Source organism: Coenobita brevimanus, chromosome 65 (genome assembly GCF_032717465.1).
Source record: "Coenobita brevimanus isolate Jiangsu-jjx chromosome 65, ASM3271746v2, whole genome shotgun sequence".
Lineage (NCBI taxonomy): Eukaryota > Metazoa > Arthropoda > Malacostraca > Decapoda > Coenobitidae > Coenobita > Coenobita brevimanus.
In genome coordinates this window covers 33418376-33443630 of record NC_137018.1, presented here as the reverse complement: position 1 = coordinate 33443630, position 25255 = coordinate 33418376, and the positions used below count along the sequence as shown (strand labels likewise).

The 25255-nt window shown below is 45.9% G+C and overlaps 1 protein-coding gene across 1 annotated transcript in view; it reads right to left on the bottom strand.

The window, feature by feature from the left end:
* The window catches only part of LOC145405104 (LHFPL tetraspan subfamily member 3 protein-like), a 119101-nt gene that overhangs the window by 8080 nt on the left and 85766 nt on the right, over positions 1–25255 (bottom strand). The window contains exon 3 of the mRNA XM_080276620.1: positions 5553–5801. Coding sequence (XP_080132746.1) covers positions 5553–5801 — 249 coding nt within the window. The remainder of the gene's footprint in view (positions 1–5552; positions 5802–25255) is intronic.

Genomic DNA, 25255 nt, shown 5'->3' with positions numbered 1-25255 from the left:
CTCACTCTCACTAACAGAAACTTGAGCGGCATCTTGATCATCACTGCCAGGAAGTGTCACAAAAGCTTTCAGCATATTACTAGCACTATGTGTAACAACTGAGAGGATCTTATTTTTACGATTAAAGCTCGTAATGATTTTGTGTGGGTATGGAAGTTTGAAGTTCAATGAACACTGCCATCAACTAGCTTGTCACAGTGCTAACACTTTAACTTCACTCGACTGTTGGGATCTGCAGTAGATGACCCATGAAAGTGGTCAGTTATAACCGGTGGGCCCATGGTAACAGTCAACAGAAGTGTCTGCTTGGTTAAGTGTCTGGGACTGGAGTGGCCAGTGGGAATGAGTATTGAGGTAACTAGCCAGCTGCCAGCCTCATAACAGGCTGACATGTATAAACATGTAGAATTGTACCATGCCTACTAAGCATGCTGGAACATGTATGTGACGTGTATGGCAGTACTGGCTAGTGGATCAAAGAGAAACTGTAAGAGAGTAACACTGTCAGAAATAATCACAATAATCATACTTTAATCATTGATTATTGCTTGTAATTTTTTTTTATCATGATCTGATTATGATTTTAACTACCGTGTAAATTTAGATTAGATTAGATTAAGATTATATAACTTACCAAGAAATTGATTATGATTTGATTATGAATACATAATCACAGCCATGGATTATGATTTTTTTAATTAGTAATCATAATCATGCCCATGTCTGGAATATAGGTGGAGCTATAAAAGAGATACAAGGGAGGGCAGTGGATGTGGAGTGGCCCCAATGAGAGAGGGCAGTATTTGGAAACTCCCTGTACTGTTGTTTGCAGATGATACTGTGTTGTTAAGTGAAGACGAAGGGAGCTATCAGGCTTGGTGTATGAGTTTGGGAAAGTGTGTAAGAAATGGATTTTTAGGAGGAGGCTGTAGCACGGGCCGAACAGGGTGGTATTCCCAAGGGGAATGGGAATGCTATTGATAGGGAGAGCTGGAGTTCCTGTTTCACTAGCTATCTAACCATCCCCCTTTGCTGACCTTTTCAGTGTGACAGTAGCATGGAGAGTAGACCAGCATACTCTCCCAAACATTTCCTCTAAACTATATTATGCACTACACCACATGCACTTTACATTTCACACAACGTATCCCACTACATTACAGGGGCTGGCACCAGCAAGGGCATGTGGCCAGAAAACTTTGCCCCCGCTACCTAGTAGCGGACTTTGGGAGGGAGGCGTGACGGGGGTTCCACCGGCACAGATCATGGGTCCAGGGCGATATGGGGCTCGAACCTGTGCTAGTGGGTACAGGGCACTGCGGTTCCCAGGCTGCCGCTTCTGCCCAAGAGAGAGGGGCCAGAACGAACCTGGCAGTAGCACCCCAGGAGGCTGCCCTATCAGTGGGTGTATAATGGTGGGACAGTTGCAGTGCCAAGGTGCGCTTGGAGGGTGTCCCTGCAGCTGTCCTGGCAGGGTGCCCCGAAGCCACTACCACAGCCACTGGTAAGCTGATGGGCTAGGGGTCCCAGATCCATTGCCTGGACTTGAGACTGTGCAGTGGGTGGGGCATGTGGTATGTCAACTCTCCTCTATAAATACTGACTATGACTAAATACAAGTATAAGTTTCAAAGCAAGCCTGAGGACAGTAAATCACCCAGGGGGATGAGGGTGGGTTCATGGAATGTGGGAAGTTTGAGGGGAAGAGAGGGGGAAGTCATTGGGGAATTCAGTAGGATGTGGGTGGATGTGGCATGTTTGCAGGAAGTCTGGTACAGGGGTGGATCAGCCAGAAAGATTGTTGGGATGGATTGTTACTATAAGTTGTTTTGGCAGGGGGGGATAGACAGATATGGGGGTGTAGGTGTGATGGTTGTGGTGAAATGGGTGGAACATGTTATGAATGTTATGAGAGTAAGCGATAGGATATTGGTAGTGGAAATTCTGTTCGATGGAAAGATAACTGCAATTATATCGGCATATGCTCCACAGGCAGGATCGGATGAAGTTGAGAAAGATAGATTTTGAGATGATTTAATACGTATAGTAGGTGGCATGCGGGATGATGAGATAGTGGTTTTGGGAAGGGACTTAAATGGTCATGTAGGTGAAGCAGCTCAAGGTTATGAAGGAGTACATGAGGGATGTGCGTATGGTACAAGGAAAGCGGAAGGGGAAAGGATACTCAAGTTTGGGGAGGTAACGGACATGATTGTGTGCAACACATATTTTAGGAAAAGAGAGAGTAGGTTAATTACGTACGAGTCTGGGGGAAATAGTAGTCAGATATATTCTGGTTAGGAGGGCTGATAGGAGGTTAGTGAGTAATGTTAAAGTTATAGGAAGTGAGGAGTGTGTGCAGCAGCACAAACTATTGATTTGTGATATGGTGCTTAAAGAACGAGTGATGAAAAGAGGACTTATGTACCTAGAAGGAAAATATGGAAGCTGGAAAACCAAGTACAGTAGTAAGGGATGCCTTCTATTGCGAGATGAGGAGAGTGGTGGCTGAACAGGGAGCAGTAGACAGAGACGTTAATGAACAGTACAGAGCCCTCAAGAACAATCTCTTGAGAGTTACTGATGTAATAAGCGGTTGGACAAGAGGCCCACCAAGACATAAAGTAACTTGGTGATGGGATGAGGGTATAGAAGCTGCAGTTAAGGAGAAAAGAAGGCTTTTCCGGGAATGGAAGAAGGGTAGTAACAAGGAGGAATACTTGGCTGCCAAGCGTAGGGCAAGAAGAGAGGTATACAGGGCGAAGTCTGAGTCACAGAGATTTTTACTTGATAACCTAAATCATGGGGAAAGAAAAAATACTATATTTAAGGTGGCAAATCAGATGAAGAGGGATAATCGGGATATTACTGGTGAGCAGTGTGTGAAGAATGATGAAGGAAGGGTAGTGGTGAACAGTGGGGATATTAAAGATGCATGGAGAGAGCATTATAGCCAGTTGTTGAATGAGGAATTTGACTGGGACAGGGAAGGTTTGGAGCCAGCAGATCCAGTGTTTGGCCCTTGGCCTTTGATTGACACTGCTACTGTGAGTGAGGCAATAGGCAGGATGCAGGTGGGGAAGGAAGCAGGTGTGTCTGGGTTGACTGCAGAAATGTTGAAGGCCTCAGGAGATATAGGGGTGAGGTTAGTCACTGACCTGATAAATATGATTATATATATGTGTTGTCCCAGATGATTGGTTGAAGAGTGTAATTGTAAATGTGTATAAAGGGAAGGGTGATGCCCTGGAAAGAGGAAATTATAGGGGTATAAAGCTTTTAGATCAGATAGTGAAGGTAATGGAGAGAGTTCTAGAAGGTATGATTAGAGAAAGAGTGAATGCTGATGAGATGCAGTTTGGGTTTATGCCAGGCAGGGGGATCACTGCCATATTCATTGTTCAACAGCTTCAGGAAAAATATCTATCTCTATCTACTGTATTGCCAGACGCCTCAATCCCGTACGGGGTGGCCACAAACAAATCGTCTCCAAGTTGCCCTGTCCCCCACCGTTTTACTGCCTTGCTCCCAATTCACACCCCCCTCTCTCATATACCTCTCCACTCCATCCCTCCATCCCATCCTCGGCCTCACCCTCCCTCTCCCCCCCCCTCTACCTCACTCACACTCTCCTCGTCAGTCTCACACCCTCCATCCTCTCAACATGGCCAAACCACCTCAGTGTGTTCCTCCTAACGCTTCCTATCACATCGACATCCACACCACAACGCTCCTTTATATCCTCATTTGTCAGCCTGTCTCTCCATGTGACTCCACAGGCTCCTCTCAAATAACTCATTTCCACTGCTCTCACTCTTGACCTGTGTCCTTCCAACGACGTCCAAGCTTCACTTCCATACGTTAAAGTTGGTATCACAATACTGTCATGTAGTAACTTTTTCACTTCCATGCTCACTTCCCTGTTTCTTATCACTGCTTTCAAGGAACCAGCAACCTTTCTTCCTTGTTGTACCCTTTCAAGCACTTCGCCCTCCAAACTTCCATCCTTATCACACTACTCAAGTACTTAAACGTACTCACATTTTCCATTTCCTCACCATCCAACCTCACTGTACATTCACTGACTTCACCTCTCTCAAAGACCATCACTTTACTCTTCCCTACATTCGCCTTTAGATTCCGTTTCTTACACTCTCCCAAATTCATCCACCAAGCCTTGCAGTTCCCCTTCGTCTTCACTCAACAACACAGTATCATCTGCAAACAACAGTACAGGGAGTTTCCAAACACTACCCTCCCTCACCAGGGCCACTCCAACATCCACTGCCCTACGTTGTACCTCTTTTATTACCCCATCCATGTACAGACTGAACAACCATGGAGACATGACACATCCCTGTTTCAACCCAACTTTCAAAGAGAAAAATTCACTCAGTTCATCATCCACATGCACTGCAGCCTTAGCACCATCATACATACTCTTCACAGCACTCAACAACTTCCCATCTACTCCATATATTCTTAATACTTTCCACAATCCTTGTCTATCCACCCTGTCATATGATTTCTCCAGGTCCATGAAAGCCGAAATACAACTTCTTTCCCTTCTCTAGAAACTTTTCTACTAAAGATCTAAGAATGAATATCTGATCTACACAACCTCTTCCCTTCCTAAAGCCTCCCTGTTCTTCTCCAACTAATTCCTCTGTTCTTTCCCTAACTCTGTCAATAAGTATCCTACCATACACTTTTCTATTACACTAAGAAGACAAATGCCCCTATGATTACCACACACTTCTTTTTACCCTTTCTCTTTGTACGAGGGAATAATTATACCTGACATCCAATCCTCCAGGACTCTACCTTCCTCCCAGGCCAATCTGCATATCTTCCACATCCATTCTACTACTATCTCTACCCCATGATTCAGCATTTCACCACACACTCCATCAATTCCTGGGGCTTTCCCCAATCTGACTTTCTTCATTGCTTCCACAACTTCTATCCTACTGATTTCTTCCTGTCTTCTCACCTCCCTCCTTCTCCCAGCCATTCCCCAACCACTTATACTCGCATTACTTCCATTCTCTATGCTCAACAATCCTTAAAGTGTTCTCTCCATCTGCTCACTTTTTCTCCCTTCTCCACTAGTAGTCTACCATTTTATCTTTCACTCCCCTGTTAACTTCAATGCCACCCTGTCTTACTCTCTTCACCTCTTTCCAGAACATTTTCTTACAGTCCCTCCACTTAACACCCAAATTCCTTCCAAATTCCTCATCCACTCTCTTCTTACTATCTCTTACTAATCTTTTCACTTCTCTCTTCCTTTCTACATATATACTGGGAAGAAATAGGACCTGTATTGTGTTTTTGTTAATTTGGAACAGGCCTTTGACAAAGTCCCTAGAGAGGTGGTGAAGTGGGCAATGAGAAAGCTTGGTCTGGAGGAGTGGCTGGTTAGGGTGGTTATGGCTGTGTATGTGGGTGCTCGCACCCAGGCAAGAGTGAATGGAGATTTGAGTGATGAGTTTTCCATGAACGTTGGTGTGCATCAGGGGTCAGTTTTGAGTCCAAGGAGAATGACATACCCTTATACATAGATCCACCATAAATGGGTTCCGGCTCGGGCTGCAGCTTGACGTGACGAGTGGCAAGAACAAATGCAAGGGTGGCAAGTACAATGGCGTCCAGCACACCTATGATGGCCAGGATGAAAGCCCAACGCAGCCCACACTCCCCGACATTGTACTGGCGAGCTGTGGGGCCGCACACTTCGCGAATTTCAGGAGCTGACCACCCCGCCGGGAACACTGCCACTCCAACACCCAACAACACAGCTAAAAAGAGAGACTGGTTTTAAATACACCATCATCATAATCTCACTGACCTCCTTCTTACCTAAGGATAGGGTGATGCAGGGACAGGAATGAAAGGGTGTAATAAAGGAAAACTATAAACAACATTTAAATACTATAGACTTGATAATACTAAACAGCAACCTAAACCTAGCAGAAATGCAACAAAGTATTTAAATATAGTGCATACACATTAAATCATAAGTAAACTGCCATTTATAAAAGTAATACTGTACGTAAATCACAAGCTAAAAATAAAAAAAGATACGATAACTTATCAAGATTTGAGAATATATATATACTGAATACAGAGATTATACATAAATCCATTAATAATATGAAACTTAAATCACAAGCTAAAAATCAAACATGGTGTGATACATGATCAAGATTTTTTTTTTTTTTTGGGGGGGGGATTACACTGAAGATATGTTATACACAAATGCATTAATAATATGAAACTATATAATTTCAGAATACGGTCAGACTCGAGAAATTTAATACTGTATAAGGAAGGCCAATAGCAACACAAAAGCACAATCCACCTGATAATCTAATGAACTGTAAAACAGTGGTGTACAATGGTTATCTGTACTGTATATTACATAATGAAACATAACATTAGCAATTGTGTTAAATCAATTCCCTATTACCCTTTTCATCCAAAATATGTTGGTGACCGGCAGGCAGGCCTTTCCCTTACAAGAGTTCAATTTCCATTTGCATTTTCTTACTCCACTGCATTCCTTACCTTGTCGCTTGCACTATGACATTCTCACATGAAATATCTCACACTTTCATTCACATGACCTCACATACTTGAATGGTTACATCATAATATTCTGCACTTAATTCATGTAAAAACTGACAATGGTGCAACTTCAGAACGATCATGCTGCCACTGAAAAGCATAAAGTATGTTCAGTAAACTAATTTTGACGAAACATACCGCATAAATTAACTATGACGCAATATGCAGGAGATACCGGTACAGTCAGGATATGACTACAATTAAACGGTGGTCTACAGTTTTCATCACCTTATACATAAGTTCAAACCTGGCATGGCAGTGCTGCCCTAATTAATAGGTCTATCTTCGGTGAAGTACAGGAGTCCTAAACACAGATTTTTTTTTCAATAAACTATAACAATTATCATTGTGGTAGATTTCAAAAGCTGCTGAAACGCGTAATTGTGAAGATGTCAACAATACAACCTCAGCAGCTTTACACGGAAACCATGGCAAGTGGCCAATTGCCATTTTGTACTTTCAGGCTAATTCGGCGCAAAAGTCACCTGTCACTATAATTATTCATCCTTACTAACCAAACTTTGGCCTAACCTAACCTTGCTAACCAGAATTACTTGTGGACGAATGAGTTTTGGGTCCAACTTGGCCCATTGCCCTCTGTAAGACGCCACCGCCGATGTCAACAAACCCATTTTCGTGCTCTTTAATGACAAATGTTATTTCTGAAGAATCTGGGTATCATAAATGAATTATACAATTATGAAAGACAATAACTGTCAAATTTTTCACAATTTATGTCATGCTAGATGCTTTTAGGTTGACTTCTCGTCCTAAAGACACCAGTGACTGAACGGGGTCCTCTTCCAAGACCAAGAATAGAACACTTAACAAAAGAACAGGGCATAAAAACTCGGCAAGACACCTTAATACATATATTGCCTTAATCCAATTTCCCTTACAATATACATACAATGGTGCACTAGATGTGGAACGGGTATAGTGACAGACTAGTTAACAATCATACATCACGTCACACAGACGCTGCGATTATACCCGAGTTATTGTACAAGAGAATATTACATAGGTATAGTGACACTGTTCATACAGTCTGTCTCCTCAGACTTTGCGTAGTACAGTGGTCTGCTGCACTTAGGTATCGCCACATACTTGTATACTGCTCTAGTCCTGGGAACTTTTTTTTTTTTTAATGCGAGGAAGAAGGAACCAAAGGCCGTCAGCCCACAACAAGGGTTCCCTCCAAGAGAAAAACAAAATACAAGAGAGAGCCAAATTCAAGATCCGTTCATTTCGAGATGCCTGGACACACTGCGTTTGAAAGACTGGAGATCATAGGCAGCAGGAAATACAGACAGAGGGAGACAGTTCCAGAGTTGATCTGTTGCATAAATGAAGGACTGGGAGTAGCAGTTAACTCTTGCATTAGAGAGTTGGACAGAAAAGGGATGAGAGTTTCCTGCTAGACGGGTGCTATGCACCTGTTGTAGAAGTGGAAGAATGCATGCAGACAGTTCTGAGGAACAGTGACCATTAATGTAGTGACAGAAAAGAGATAAAGATGCAACACTGCGGCGAAAAGACAGAGGTCGAAGGGAGTCAGTAAGAGGAGGAGAGTTAATGAGACAAAAAGCCTTTGACTCCACCCTATTAAGAAGAGCTGTATGTGGGGAGCCTCCACACACATGAGAGTTGTACTCCACACAGGGGCAGATAAAACCCATGTATAGAGTCAACAATTGTGCAGGGGTAAAGAAAGAACGAAGTCAGCTTAGCACACCCAATCTCTTGGAAGCAGATTTTACAAGAGATGTAATATGATCTTTCCAAGATAAGTCCCAAGTAAATGAAACCCCAAGCATGTTCAAGGATGATGCAGGATTAAGCTGAATATTATTAAACATTAGTGGGTATACTTGTGGAAGATTTTGACGGGTTGATAGGTGAAAGAACTGAGTCTTAGATGCATTAAAAACAACAAGATTATTTTTACCAGTCAGAGATACGAGCCAAGTCAGACATTAGGTGTGCCATAGCCTCATCCCTTGTTTGTTGATGTAACTGCTGAGATGGGCGTTGCAGGAACCGAATGGAAAGGTGAAGGGTGGAGTCATCAGCGTATGAGTGGATAGGGTTAGATGTACAGCTTAGGAGGTCATTCATGAATAAAAGGAAGAGAGTTGGTGATAGGACAGAGCCCTGAGGAACATCATTGTTGATAGATCTAGGAGAAGAACGATGGCCATCTACAACAGCGGCTATAGAACGACCAGAAAGGAAGCTAGAGATGGAGGCACAGATAGAAGGATAGAAACCGTAAGAGGGCAATTTGGAAATTAAAGATTTATGCCAGACTCGATCAAAAGCCTTTGAGATGTCAAGTGCAATGGCAAAGCTTTCGCCAAAGTCCCGAAAGGAGGATGACCAGGAGTCTGAAAGGTAGGTGAGATGATCGCCAGTGGAGCATCCCTGACGGAACCCGTACTGACAATCAGAAAGAAGGTTGTGATAGGAAAGATGCCTTAAAATTTTTCTATTGAGAATTGACTCGAAAACTTATGAAATACAGGACGTTAAAGCAATTGGACGATAGATGGAGGGTTGGGAGTGGTCACCCTTCTTTGTGACTAGCTGAATGAGAGCAAACTTCCAGCAAGAAGGAAAGGTACAAGTCGACAGACAAAGGCGAAAGAGTTTGCCTAGGCAGGGTGTAAGCACAGAAGCACAGTTCTTGAGAACAACAGGAGGGACTCCATCAGGCCCATATACACTTAGGCACTGACAGCACACTGAGTACGTTAGGTTAGACTATTGGTGGTGTTCCTGTCTCACTGTCTTTAGAATACATGGGCACTGTCACTGCTAAGTCTCTAACACGACACTGGGATCTCACTGTGTCGTCACTGTGCTGCCGATGTCTGGGCTTAGTCAAGGTAGCATGCAGGAGTCGGAGAGAGCCCTACAGGTGAGCTCTCCTGCAGTAGGCATGGGACTGCTACCAGGCACGTCTCTGGTCCGGGGTGCAGGGAGGCCCTCTCTTGTCAGGGCCTCGACCTGGTGAGGGGCCCTAGGGGCTGGGGCCAAACAGCGTCAGGAGTCGGGCCTGCCGCTTCTAACTCAGGGCAGAGGGCCAACGGTGAGTGGGGCCTGGGCAGTCCCGCCCTGGGGTCCGAAGACTGGCCCTAGGAGACCAGGGACTGCGGTCGCCTCTAGGTTGGGGCGCCACCACGGGTTGGCTGCGGCACCTCGTCCGTGGGGTGTCCGTCAGGACCCTGCGTTGTCCAGGGGCAGGCTCAAGGGCGTGGATCCCCCCTTCAGTGACTGGGCCTCACCACCACTCCTGGAATGGCAGCACCTCTGGGGAATCATACCTGGAGGGAGAGACAGAGGGGTGTCCCACACGGGTGCCGGGTGGAGAGTGGGCCACGCAAGAGACCTTCTCCTCTGGGAGAACCCTCAGAACTGTGGACGAAGGCCGTACAGTGGCTGTCCCATCCCCGATGCATACAGTGGCCGTCGTCGCGGTTCCACAGGCCTTTAGGATAGCAGCAGAAGGACGTACAGAGTGTACAGTGGCCATCGCAGCAGTGCTGTTCCCGAAGGAGGAAGAGGCAGATGAGGGACGTACAGTGGTCATTCCCTTCCCGGTGCATACAGTGACCATCGCTGCAGGTCTGCCTGCCCAACGGGAAGTAGCTGAGGGACGTACAGTGGCCGTTCCCTCCCTGGCACGTACACTGGCCGTCACCGTGGGTCTGCTCTGCCCGACGGGAAGTAGCTGAGGGATGTGCAGTGGCCGTTCCCTCCCCGTTACGTCCTGTGGCCGTTACTGTGGTGCTTCTCATGCAGGAGGAGGAGGAGGTGGATAAGGGATGTACAGTGGCCGTTCCCTCCCCGACACGTACAGCGGCCGTCGTTGCGGTTCCACTCCTCCTACCTTTGTCTGTCGGTGTGCTAACAGTGGCTGTCACACCGAGGCGGGCTCCAGATGTGGCTGCAGCAGCAGGACATACAGTGGCCGTTCCTTCCCTGACGAATACAGTGGCCGTTGTCGCGGTGCTGCAGGGGGAAACAGCTGAGGAACGTACAATAGCCATTCCCTCCCTGATACGTCCTGTGGCCGTTACTGTGGTGCTGCCTGGGACTGAATCTGGAGCAGTCCCACCCCGATCCTGATGAGCCCTGGTCTGGCCGAGAAGTAGTCTCGCATCCCTGTGATGTCGTGATTGGGCAGGTTGAGGGGAAGAGGGACACAAGGTCGGGGCGCACCTGAGCCCATTTCGCGCTGAGCCGGCATCGCGCTCACCTGGCCCACTGTGGTGTCCTCCTGGGGTGGGGGTGGGGCTGCAGCTCTGTAGTGGGGTGGGGGGGTCTGGCAGCGGGAGCACGCATTTCATTATTAATGGAAGCTCTCCTGCGATTTGTTCTGAGATTACATGGTTCCTCATAAAATCGACTCTCCAATCTGACCACTTGATCATAAACTGAACTGAAAGATGTCATAGCGATCTTCCTCAGGTTAGAAAAAAAAAAAAAAACTCCCAGTGACCTAGAATGAATAGCAACAGGTGAAAACAGGAACACAATGCTGGAGAGTCACCATTAACAAATGAAGAAAATTTTATGACCAGGATTCTCATTCATAACTATAATTCTCCTGCAATTTCACCTAAACTCATTCCTACCTCGTAACTGTAGCTCATCAATTTCCAGATTTTGAGAGCAGCTCAGTTCAGTCAAATGAAAACGAACCAACTTCGCACATGAAATACCAGCGCGGTGGGATGAGCCCAACACCACCACCCCAGGAGGAGAGAGTGAGGGGGTGACACCCACCCCACAAGGAGACAACGGAGGGGCTGAATTACGTGGGTGGATGTCCAGGCAACAACGGAGCATCTCCCTCGCGACTCGGCGCCCCTCTTTCACGCAGCCAGTCCACCCAGCAGTGTACAGAAAAAGTACACTACTCTCCAGCAGAGGGAATGCTCGCCAGAATCAGGGTGGGACTTGCAGTGGCAAGTTCCCAGGCACACCCTTGGACGCAGAGTCTTCTGGATTGGCTCCACACCTAACTGAGGACTCAGCATGAGCCTCTAGGGTTGCTATTCCCCAGCCTAGACTGAAGTATGGCACACTTTGTCAGAGCTGAGGCAAAAGCCAAGAGAGTACATCTGACCTCTTCCTCCTGACGTTACAGGCACAAGACCTTCCCATACGGAAAGAGGGCACGCTTCGTCAGAGCTGTGGCGAAAGCTGAGGGAGTACGTCCAACCTCTTCCTCCTGACGTCCCCGGCACAGGTAACTCCAACCCAACGAAGGGAGGGCACGCTCCGTCGGAGCTGTGGTGAAAGCCGAGAGTGTACGTCTGACCTCTTCCTCCCGACGTCTCAGGGCAGGAGGCCCTAGCCCTACGACAGGAGTGCCCTCGCACCCCTGTTCCACGTAGGAGCACAGGCAGTGCCCAACGGGGCTGCCTGACAAAAGGAGTCACCTCTGGCTCGCCTCACCACCCTGGCGTTAGAGCAAGGTGTCACTCTTTCCTGCTCTCTCCTTGGAAGGCTGGATTTTCTCCACCAACAGGCTCCCCTCCTGAGTCCGGACCAGACGAGGAACCCCCGAGGCCTGGGATCCGATCCCTGCAGCCCGGGTCAGCCCAGACACTGACAGGCTCCGCCAGGACCAGAGGCCGCAGCTCTACCCTGTCGGCCTCCCCCTGCAGAAGAGGCCGCAGTCCCCGGAGCCAGCGGACCTTCCCAGGTGCTCGCTGAGGCCGAAGGGCCTCCCCCGATGCAGGCGGCCGCAGTTCTTCCCTAACGGTCGCCCCAGAACAGGGTACAGGCTGCCCTACCTCGTCGGCGCCCTCCTCCCAGCCGACACTTGGGCCAGGCCTCCACCAGGCCCTCCCACGGACCCCAAAGACCACCAAGGGCCGACGGAATACTGCCCGACTTCTGGCCCCCTTCAGGCCCAGTCCCGAGAGCCCTGCTTCCTGCAGGGCCGGCGCGACAAGAAAGCCGCCCCATTACTCCCAGACTAGTGGCAACTCCATGGGCCCCACTATTCTGCACAGCTCCCTGGACAGCCCGCCTCCCACGCCTGGCCGCCACCTGGAGCTCCCTGCATAGGCCCTCTCCCCCACGGGCCATGGTCTCCTCTCCGTCAGAACTGTAAGTGACAGGTCTCAGATTATATACCTCCCCAGTGTTGTGGACTCCCCCCACCATTTCAGTGAATTACCAGTGAACCGTTCTCCTGTGTTTCTTTCCCCTATCCCAGTATGCGGTACACCCCCCCTCCCTTTTTAGTGTTCCCCCCCCTTGCTGACGAGTCGAGCTCCTGTGAATCACGTACAGAGTGTATAACTCCAGCCCAGCGTTGAGGCCCCCTTAGTGGACATGACAAACGAGCCCATATCACTCACGTAACACAGCAATATCTCAGTACTGGATCCTCCCCCTCCTCTCCTTCCTACCCCCAGCCCGGCCCCCCAGAGAGAAACCCTCCCTTTCCTCAGTAAGCCCCTCGCCCCACCCCCCACTTCCCCCCAGAGTGACCTATGGTATATTCTCGGCCTGTGTGATGCGTATATAGAGGCTAAGTTAGCTAGGGAGTGCTGTACAAGTCACGAGGAGATGATGTATTAGCTAGGACCCGTCTACGTCATGCGAGCACCTAGGCTTAAGAGCTGTCCTTGTGGGTATACTGGGTTGTGTTGTATGTAAACCTCTCTGTGTTGATGTATTATCTATATTGGTGAAATATTATCTGTGATACTGTGAGGAAATAACCCAGATGTGAGACAAAGATGCTGAACTAGGTGGACAGTGATTCAGACCAATATCAGTGTAAGGCATTGTGTAATTTCAACTCTGGTCAAAGAATACTGTGTGTGTAATTGTTTTTCTATTAATATACTGGTGTATCTATTCGCTCGTGGTGTTTGTGTTTCCCTTCCTTGCTAGTGCTGACCCGGTCAGGAATTAAGGACCCAGAGTTGCACAGTGACTGGACCCAAGAAGTCAGGACACAGAACATGCTGCATAACAGCACATAAAGCATGTCCCTTTCTTCCTGACGTATCTGACGTGTTGCGCAGAGAATCATCTACGTTAACAGAAACAATCAAGCTTCTCTGTTTTGAAATATTAGCCTGTAAAGAAAACATGTAGAACAGCTGCAATATTTGGCTACTTGAGAATTGATTGATTGTATTAGAAACTGGCGGTGCAACTGCCAGGGTTATATGCCGCCGGACAACAAACTAAAACACGCAGCAAGTAAATATATAATGTACATTTGAAATAAAGTTAATAACTATTTCTGGAAATAAAACACTGAAAATAATAAAACAACAGTTAAAAGAAAAACAATTGCTTATAAAAGTGGAAGGAGGCCCGCCTCCTGAAGAAAACTAAAAACATCAGTAAAATCGCTATGGGCTCCACCAAGCATCGAGGAGAGACAGCAGGCATCATCTGCCCCTCTATGCCTATGGAGGAATCTCTGACGCAAGTCCCCCAAACTTGGACACTCGACCAGCAAGTGACGGACAGTAAGGGGAACAAAGCAATCATCGCAGTACGGTTGAGTCTCACCACTCATCAGGAACCCATGTGTAAGCCGAGTGTGCCCAATGCGAAGCCTAGCAAGAGCTACCTCCAATCGCCAAGGCATGGAAGGGAGAACCCTTGGCACAACCACTCTCTGAAAGACCTCTTTCACCTTATTATGAGCAACACCATCCCAGCGTCTATGCCAACAAATATGAATTCTGTATATACCACAAGTAAGGTGCTACATCGGATGCAGGAAGCAGATATTCTGTTGGGGGCTGTTGAGTAGCCGCAGCCTTGGCCAATGCATCCGCCGTCTCATTGCCCACCACACCAACAAGTGCGGGAACCCACCAAAAATCCAATCTCTTCCCCCGACGACGAATGAGGAACAGCCACTCCAAAATAGCTAAAACTAGGGGATGGGAAGAGTTTAAAGAATCCAGAGCCTAAAGCACCCCTTGAGAGTCACTAAAAATAGTAAAATAATTGTCAGGGTGAACAAACACCAACTTCAAGGCTAAAATGATGGCTGCAGTAAAAACTGAGGCAACCAAAGGAAGACTACCTCCACGGCTAAAATTGGGAAATACCACTCCAAAACCACACCTCATGCAGATTTAGAGCCATCAGTATACACAGGCACAGAACCACCATGACTAGAATAATGTTCAAAAAATAACCTTAAAAGACACTGAGAAGCGACAAAATCCTTTGAGCCTGCAAAAGGCCTGCAGGAAGTTACCTTGGGCAATATCCAAGGCGCAACCCTCGGGATCCAAGCAGGACTGGCAAGTACTGCCGACAAACCAAACTCCTCCATAATATCCTGAACCCTATAGCCAAATAGATGAGGCATGCGAGGGTGTCTACTATAACACAAAAAACATGACTGTTTCGTCACACACTCACAGACAAGTGAGTCTGAAAGGCGACGAATCCGGAGCCAGAACCGTACTGCAACAGACTGATGCAATAGATCTAAGGGAGGCACACCAGTTTCCACCAACAAGCTGGGAATTGGGGAGGACCGAAAAGCCCCAGTTGCAAGACGAAGACCAGCATGATAGACAGCATCTAGAGTTTTTAGTCTGGATTCTGTGGCAGAGGAGTATACCTCACAGCCATATGACAGCTTAGAGGTTACAAAAACCTGAAACAAATGCAAGAGCGTCCTCCGATCGGCATCCCAAGAGGTATGGGACAGATCCCTCAATAGACTGAGAGCCATCATACATGATGTTTTAAGATTTGCCAAGTGTGAGACCCATGTCAAACGACAGTCAAACGTCAGGCCCAAGAATTTCGCTCTGTCACACAACAGAGTCTCCTGCACAAAGCTGAGAGATCAGGGTCCGGGTGCACCCCACTCATCCTACAAAAGTGAATAGCCACAGTCTTTGAAGGGGAAAACAGAAAACCCTTGGAAATGGCCCAGGTAGAAATCTTGTCCAAGGCAAGTTGCATACGCCACTCAATAGCAGACATGCGGGAGCCAGAAAACCATATAGCTAAGTCACCCACATAAAGGGATGAGGATATCCCAGCAGGCACAGTGTCAATGATACCATTGATGGCCACCGCAAACAGGGAAACACTTAAGACACTCCCCTGTGGGACACCTTCCTCCTGGCACAGTGGGTAGATACCACATGGACCCAAAATACATGATCAGTCAAGAAGTCTCCAAGCAACACAGGCAGGCGACCACGTAAACCAAAGGCATGACGTTGTTGGAGGATGCCATGGCACCAGGCAGTGTCATAAGCCTTCTCAAGGTCAAAAAACACAGCCACAAGTTGTTGCTTGGAGGCAAAAGCTTCACAGATCGACGCCTCGAGCCTGATAAGATTGTCTGAAGTGCACTGTAATTTACGGAAACCACTCTGCGACAGAGAGAGAAAGCAACCCTTCTCCAGTAACCACATAAGCCTGACATTGACCATCTTTTCAAACAGCTTGCACACACATGATGTTAAAGTGATTGGGCGATAGTTGGATACTTGGGAATGGTCTTTGCCAGGCTTGGGAATAGGGAGGACAATACCCAACTTCCAACTCCTCGGAAAAGAGCCCTCACTCCAAACCCTGTTAAAAAGGTCCAATAAAAACTGAAGTGAATCAGTCAGTAGATGACGCAGCACAGTGTATGGAATATCGTCAGGCCCAGGAGCAGTGTCACCACACTCTGAAAGGGCAGCACGCAGCTCACGAAGGCTGAATTCTAAATTATACGGCTCTCTGCCACAAGAGCAAAAGTCAAGACCCAGCCTCTCCTGATTCCTACGAAAGGTAGCAAATGGCTGAGAAGGATCCTTTGTGGAGACAGCGTAAAACTGATTTGCAAAAGTAGAGGCTACTGCATCTGGTGCAGGCAGACACAAGTTCTCCATGAAGGTGCAACACCAGTGGGGAGGGGGGGCGGGGCGAGAACCTACCAGAAATCTTGCGCACCGTTTTCCACACCATAGACATTGGAGTTGAGGATGTAACTGTAGAGACATACGACCTCCACAAGTTACGGCGAGCATTCTTCATGACCCATCTATAGTGAGCACATGCTTTGCGAAACTGTATTTTTAGAAAAACAACATTACGACTGGCAAAATACCGACGGGCAGCTGCTTTGTAAGCTCCTTTTGCAATGGAGCAGTCATCATTCCACCATGGCACAGGCCTCCGGGAAAAAACACTAGAAGTCCGAGGGATGGAATGAACCCCTGCTGAGAAAATGGTCTTAGTAAAATAATATTCGGCATCATCGATAGTTGAAAAATCAGTAACCCTGTTGGCAAATACACATGGTTCTTCAAAAAGAAACCAATCAGCCCTGTCCAGACACCAGCGTGACATATGGGCTGCAGGAACAGAGCGAGCAGAGTGGACCATTACAGGATAATGGTCACTACCATGTAGATCATCCAAAACCTCCCAAGAAAAATCAAGGGCACAGTCAGAGGAGGAGATGGTAAGGTCAATGACAGAATACGTGCCAGTCTGAACATGAATGTGGGTCGGCCTCCCATCATTTAGGACAACCAAATCTAAATCCCCAACCAAAGAGGCAAGAAGATCACCCTGGGGATTTGAAAGTGAGTCACCCCACAAAGGATGGTGGCCATTAAGGTCACCAAGGAGTAGGAAAGGGGGTGAAAGTTGGCTGATAAGGGTTTCTGGATCAGCACGTATAACAGGAACAGAAGGTGGAAGGTACAGACAACAGATGGTACAGCACCTCCCAACGTGCATCTGTACTACTAGAACTTGAAAGGGGGACTGAATCTCAAAGGAAATTCAGGGGACATCAGAACGACACAAAATTACACATCCACCGCTGTGACCACCAGGAGGAGATGCATGGAAGACCTCATACACCCTAACAGAAGGGAACTGTCTGTCCCCCACCATAGTCTCCTGAAGACAAACACATAGTGGGTTCAGAGCAGAAAGTAATAACTGCAATTCCTCCCAATCTGCCATGGCACCTCTACAGTTCCACTGAAGACAGATTGGTACCGACTGAGCCACATTGATTAGCATTAAATATTATGAACTGAGAAACACCAAGGCTATGTAGCAACCTCCTTGGGAAGGGAGTGAAAACCCTTCTTCCTAGGTGTGGAGCTCTGCCTCACCAACCGAGAAGACAATGAAGATTTAAAGTTTCCATGGGTGGAAGTACCCTTACCCCCGAGACACGTCCCGCCCATCGCCAGAATGAGCCCGAAGCACAGAGACCTTCTTGGAAGACCCACTTGCCCCGTCCGCACACCCACGTGAGGGTTCAGCTGGCACCTCGGGGCCAACCGAACCCCCCCCAACTGAATCAACCAAAGGTTGGCCACTGAGTGACAGATCAGAGGGAGCAAGCGACTGAGCTCTTTGAGTATCTAAAGACCCAGGCTCAACCACACCTGAGCAAGAGGCAGGGACTGGAATCCTGGAAGGGCCATCATGAACACCCACAGACTTAGACACCACCACTGGGTGGGTTGTCGAACAAAGAGCCCCCTCAGAATCCTCATGTGGTACAGAAGTTTGAACCTTAGAAGGAGGGGAGTCACCCAAAAACTCCTCACTCCTTACGCGTTTGAGGTTGGCAGATGCAACCTCCATCTCTCCACCAGAACTTAATGCATTAGAAACTGTAGTGGCACACGGTAAAGAAGAGTGAACAACAGTAGCAGAGCGAGCATATGGTACAGGAGCAGCAGTCGGTACGGTAGTAGCAGCCGATACAGGAGTATGAGACGCCGTTTTTTTTGGACATGTCAGGACAAGGAGATGCATCATCATGGACATCTGCCACCATCATGGAAGGGTGTCGATCCTCTGTCATTAAAATGGGAGCAGAAACATTAGTTGGAGAAGGCAGGTTACCAACCACCTCACAAGCAACAGGAGTCTCAGCAACATCAGCCTGCAAATCACAGGAGAGAGGAGCAGTAGATGGCACAGATCGAGGCAGAGTCCTAGACACAGGACGCCACACCGATGCACTGCAGAGGGAAAAGGCATAAGAAACTCTGGGCTGGAAATATTGAGTCTGGGCTCTCCTTCTTGCCTCAGGAAAGGAAACATTGTCATGGGTATGTATAGACAAAATCTCTTTCTCACAAGCATAACGAAGACATTGCTGAGAGGAGGCAGCATGGGCACCCCCACAATGGCAGCATTTAGTAGGTGCCTGACAGCCACCAGCATGGGAGGAGTGACCACAAGGAACATATATACCAGGAAGGCCAGCTTGCATACGGCGACAAGAGCGGCTACCATGTCCATACCCGACAGTGAAAACATCCCTTCGGGGATGGAACGTAGGGCTTCGCAGGAAGAGATAACCAGGCAAGTTTCACCAAATCAGGCAACGTTAATCAGTCAAATGTCAAGAAAAGAGTCGGAGTTGGTGTCAGAACACCCTCAATCTTCTTCTGCACCCTGTAAACGTTGACAACACCCGAAGAGCTTAGTTCCTCCAACAACCGAGTCTCTGGGTATCGAAGGAGTTCCAGGGAGTAACTGACTCCCTTACAATGGTTAAAGGTGGCATGAGGTGCACAAGTATCGAAGGAGTTCCCGGGAGTAAATGACTCCCTTACACTGGTTAAAGGTGGTGTGAGGTGCACATGTCAAACTGGTCCCAGATACAGAGGTCAGTGACTGTAGATGGGAGCTCTCTTCTGGGGAGGACACCTCAATAAGGAGGCTACCATCCCCTTGGGACGAGACCACAGGCAGACACAATGGCACAGTGCAAGTCGAAAATATCAGTATCTAACACCGAGCCACCCACACAGGGTTTCAGCACTAGATACTTTGACTAATTTACTTGCACCGTGCTTTCCAAGCCTAACCCCAGAGCCGAACCAGCCTGACGTGACTTCCCCCTTGTCCCAGTTGAACGCTGGGGCAGAGGAGGAAAGTCCCTGGGGGCCTGGAAAGGCTCCAGAGTGGCAATGACGGAGCCGGATCCTGAAGAGTGTCCAGAGGCAGGTGCAACGTCATTAACAACGTATTTTATTAAAGAGGCCGGCTACTTGAGAAACTTTTCTTTTTTCTTCAACTGTAATTTTGATATGTTACTGAGAATTTGTGTAACCAGTGATTTCATGAAATCTCTAAAGAATTCATGAGTTTAAATTAGGATGGGTCAATCAAGGCTAGGTTAAATGAGGCTGTGGTTAGGTTAGACTAGGTTGGTTAGGCTAAGTCATATGAATGCTTAACATAACTTAGCATTTATCTACATTAACCTAACCTAACCTAAACTTGACCTAGATTATCCAAGCCTAACCTAACTGCAGCCTGAATTAACCCAACCTTCATTAATCCATCCTAATTTTAGTGAATAGAGTGGCAAGACATGATGTGTTAGTTTGCATTGGTGATTTTAATGTGATTGTTGGCAGTAGTAGGGATGGCTTTGAAGACTGTATGGGTAAGGAGAGTGTTGGTATAAGAAACGAAAATGGGGTGCGACTTGCAAGCTTTTGTTTGGCAAATGACCTTATAATTGGTGGAACTATCTTTGAGCATAGAAAAATACATAAGACTACTTGGATTTCACCATGTGGTAAATATTGTAACCAGATTGACCACATTGCAATTAGCAGAAGGCATAGGAGTTATTTGCAAGATGTTTGCGTAAGGAGGGGGGCAGATATAGGTAGTGATCATCAACTTGTTGTGTCAAAGATTAAAACAAAACTTAAGAGAAACGTTAATGGTAATTGTACAGGAGGTAATAATTATGATTTTGATGAGCTGAGAAGTGATGAGAGCACGAGGGAAAAGTTTCGGTGCGAATGTAGAAACAAGTTTCTAGTCCTGCAGACTTTGATGGAATCTGAAGACAATGATATCAATCAAATGTGGAGAGAGGTAAAAGAGGTTTTGCATGAGAGTGCTAAGGTTACTATTAAGAAAAAGGGAAATGCGAGAAGGAAAAAGTGGATGTCAGATGAAACATGGAATGTAATTCAGAAAAGGAAAGAGGCTAAGTTAAGAAGTGAAGAACAACGTGTTGATGGCCAGGTAGTTGAAGTACTTAGAGCAAAGTATTGGAGTTTACATTCTGAAGTAAAGACTTGTTAGACGTGATAAGAGGAGACTATATGATGAAAAGGCGACACAGACAGAAATTAAATTAAGTAAAAATTACGGTCAGAGCACAAGAGCAGCGTATCAGGCCATAAAGGAGTTAACTGGGACTGAAAAGAGAAGGAAGGAAATACCTGTACGAGATAGAAATGGTAATTTGATGACTAAAGATTTGGATATAAAAGGAAGATGGAAAGAGCACTTTGAATCTGTTCTAAATAGACCAATCCCAGCTGAAGAGGACATTTTGCCAGCCGAGAGAGATTTGCAGATAGAAACAGGGGATATAACTTTGGAAGAGGTAGCAAAATCTATAAAGGAGTTAAAGAATTTTAAGGCTCCAGGTGAGGATGGAATATTCCCTGAAATGCTTAAGGTGAAAAATGACGAGTTGATGAATGCACTTTTGAAACTTTTTAATGTGGCTTGGGATAATGGTGGAATTCCAGAAGAGTGGAAAAATGGAGTGATTATAAAAATACCAAAAAAGGGAGATTTAAGTGTGTGTGGCAATTGGAGGGGGACAACTTTGACACCTGTAGATGCAAAAGTCTTCCAAAATCTTGTTGAACAGAATAGAGCCAGTAATTGATAAAATTTTAAGAGAAGAACAAGCGGGATTTAGAAAGGGTCGAGGTTGTAATGATCAGATTTTTATTGTAAGGCATCTAATGCAACAAGCTAATGAGATGAAAATGCCACTTAACATGGGTTTTGTGGATTTTGAAAAGAAGTTTGATAGTGTTTCACGTGGAGCTATGTTGAAAATTATGAGATTCTATGGTATATCAGAAAAGTTTGTAAATATTATTAGAAGCCTGAATGAAGGTACTTTTTGTAAGGTAATGGTGGGTGGTTCTTTGAGTGATCCATTTCAAGTTAGGTCAGGAGTGATTCAAGGAGGAGTTCTTTCACCATTGTTGTTTGTTTTGGTTGTGGATTATGTTATGAAAAAGGTTGTAAGGAGAACAGGTGCAGGAATTAACTGGAAAGAAAATAAGAAGCTGATGGATTTGGCCTATGCTGATGATATTGTACTGATTTGCGGAAGTATTTACGAGATGCAGAGGGTGCTCGATTGTCTGGTGGAGGAAGGAGAAAAAGTGGGATTGGTAATAAATTGTGGAAAGACTGAAATTATTAATATGAACGTGGAGAACCAAATCGATTGTGTAATTGGGAATAATGTGGTGAAGAATGTAGAAAACTTTAAATATCTGGGAACGATTGTATCATCTAATGGATCATTAAACAATGAAATTGAGGAGAGGATTAGACAGGCTTGGCGAGCTGTTGGAATGTTGAAATCTGTTTGGAATAATAATATGCTTTCGGTACATACTAAAGTGAAAATTTACAAGTCCATGGTCAGACCCATTTTAATTTACGGGCATGAGTCATGGTACAGTACAATTGCAACAGATCAGAAAGTATTAGGATTTGAGAATAAAAATACTGAGAAGGATTCTTGGGGTAAAGTGGCAAGACAGAGTTACAAATGAAAGAGTAAGGGATATTACGAGAGTGGAACCAGTTAATGAATATGTGAGACTGTCTCGCTGGAAGTGGCTGGGGCACATATACAGAAAAGAAGGTTGTTTAATACAGGATGTGCCAGAGTGGATTGCTAGAGGAAGAAGAGGTAGAGGTAGGCCGTGGGCAACCTGGTTGAGGACAATGAAAAAAAAAGCAGGAGAGGAGTGTTGGTGGGACCTGAAGGAGATGGCAAGAGACAAATATTGGTGGAGAGAGTTCATTGAGACCCTATGCATCCCATGGGGTGCCACAGGAAATGATTGATTGAATTTAAACTTATTTCACAAATTCCCTAGGAATTTCATGAATTTACTGGTTACACACACTCCTTGTAACAGATTTACACACAAAAAAATCAGGAGAGAGGTGGATCCAGGAATTTTCGGTGGGGGGGTCTGATTCGCTGATTCAACCAAAGATTTGACGCGACATACTGATATTTCAATGATGAAATTGCCTCTTTATTCAATGATGTATGGCCGGTGGGGAGGATCATCCCCCCATCCCCCCCCCCTGGATCCATCCCTGAAAAAAACTTCCAGCTACGTTATCATTGACTAGACATAACCGTACGAGCTCACTGATTTCTACATTAAAATACGAAAGTCTTCTACAATGAAAATTCTACCTACGTAATAAGCAAAACAGCATTAGTACTCAGGAAAAACAAGAAAATAAACTTTGCTCCTATACCTTGCTTCCAACAATGCACATAAAACACCGTCGATTTTGTCACACTTTGCTATCTACTGCTGAGTCTAGCGTATTTGTTCTACCGTGACAATGACAAACACCTTTCAGCTCAACTGATGGCTTCATGTAGTCAGATTGGTGAGTCGATCTGACTTGGAACCAAAGAGACTTATTCCTACCTCATAAGCCTCTCTGAATTTCATGCAACCACGACTCAGCATTCAAGCCGTGAGTGTGTCCCAGTAACGTCAAACGAAACTAAACCAACCACATCACGCAATACAATGACCATATTTTGGCGTCTGTGTACGTCCGGCCTGGCTGTATAAACTATACTTCCGTTACAGCGAGCGTGCGTGAGGAACCTTGGTGGCATTAGGCTGGGAACTGTACCGACTCGCTCAACTGCCTACTCTAATCATTGCATCTCTGGCCTCTGTTGTGCAAGTAACCGCTTCCTCCATAAATCAACACAAACAAAAGGTTGATAACGTACGCACTATTATCGAATTCTTATGCAAGTCGACGGTAAGCAATGCGTTTTTATGACTGTCGAACAGCCTCGTTTCTCCAAGACAAACATAAATACAGAGTATAGAGATATTTTGATGACTGATTGACTGATGACTGATTAAGTGATGACTTACTGAGCGACAACGACGACGATGATGCTGAACCAGTGTAATAGTACTAATTTAAAATCTAGAAAGCACTCAGAGATCGCATGCCTTCGCCAATGCCATTGCCATTAATAATGGATCCGGATCCGGATCCAGGTACGCCCCAGAATTTAATCAATTCTTTCTTGGCCCATGGCCCACCCTTCCACAAAATTTAATCGATATTCATTGAGAATTTTGGAGATATTGTGCGGGATACTCCGGATCCGGATCCGCCCCCAAATTTAATCATTTTTCCTTGGCCCATGACCCACCCTTCCACAAAATTTCACTGAAATTCATTGGTAACTTTTGGAGATATCGTCAGGACAAACAGACAGACAGTCAGACAAACATAGATCAATACATAACCTCCTCCAACTTCGTTGGCGGAGGTAATAATAAAAACAAAAATCCCCTATACCTCCAAAATGAGGGCAAACCACACCGCTCCCTTGAGCACACACAAGGAGGTAAGCAGACTAGGGCAGCAACGGACAGATGGCGGTAGCAGCGTCACCATTAGGTCACTAGGCTCCACTCGGACCACAGCACGGCAAATTGCATACCGGTGCGTGCTGTAAAGCGAATGTCACCTTCGCTAACTTGCCGAACGACTACTTTCTCGTCGGTACACGTTTTTTCTTACACTTTTTCCTTAACGACATTTTGTGTATTGCGCCTTGATATCCTCTTCTGTATCAGTCGTAGTACTTATTAATTTCTACGTAGTTTGCATAATCGTTTTAGGTTAATTAGGCATTTTTTTCCTATTACATAATGTAAGGTTAAAAAATGAAAAATGAAAAAAATACAAAATACAAAAAAATATAAAAATTTATTATATGTATATATGTATGTGTATGAAAGATATATGCATGGATGTGTGTGTATGAATGTATGTACAGTATATATATGTTTGTATATATATATGCCTATGTATATACATATACAGTATATATTTGCCTTAAAGACCAGGGGCTTCGGCCCCAATGGTCGATAGGAAAAAAATAAATAAAATAAAATAAAAGCATAATCGTAGTTGCAACCCCGGGCTCGGCTGGATGAAAACCCAGTGGACCGCACGAAACAATGCTTCAGCTCACCATCCTCCACTGAAGGTCGGGGGGCGGGGGAAGAGGGAAGTTTGTACAATCGAACAGGTCCTCCGGCTGGGTACATAGGTGCCTCTACGAAAGTCCTCTCTCCAACACTACGTAGTCTGCATTCATATCATAATCAAGAACATCAGCGTACCCTATACATAAATATAAGGATAAAGAAAAGATGCCAGGGAGCCTTCTTACCCGACAGGAATACAGCCCTCAAACATCCCTTTTTTACTCTACAAGTAAGCCTTTTGTTAAATCCGTTCTTGCCATGTTCAGGTGGTTTCATTCACTAAGGAATAACGTTTCTAACTTTGAGGGCTGGATAAAATAACCTCTTCGTTAAGAATTATTTCTTGAGTTTAATAAAATCGTCTGGATAATGCATGACATTGAGTATCATAGTAAAAGGGTTTTAATTGTAAAAGAACGCAGCACTATATAGCACTCGCAACTTGAAACCTTTAAGCTCAAAGCGATATCGCCTTCACTTACAACAGTATCGTTTTCACTTAT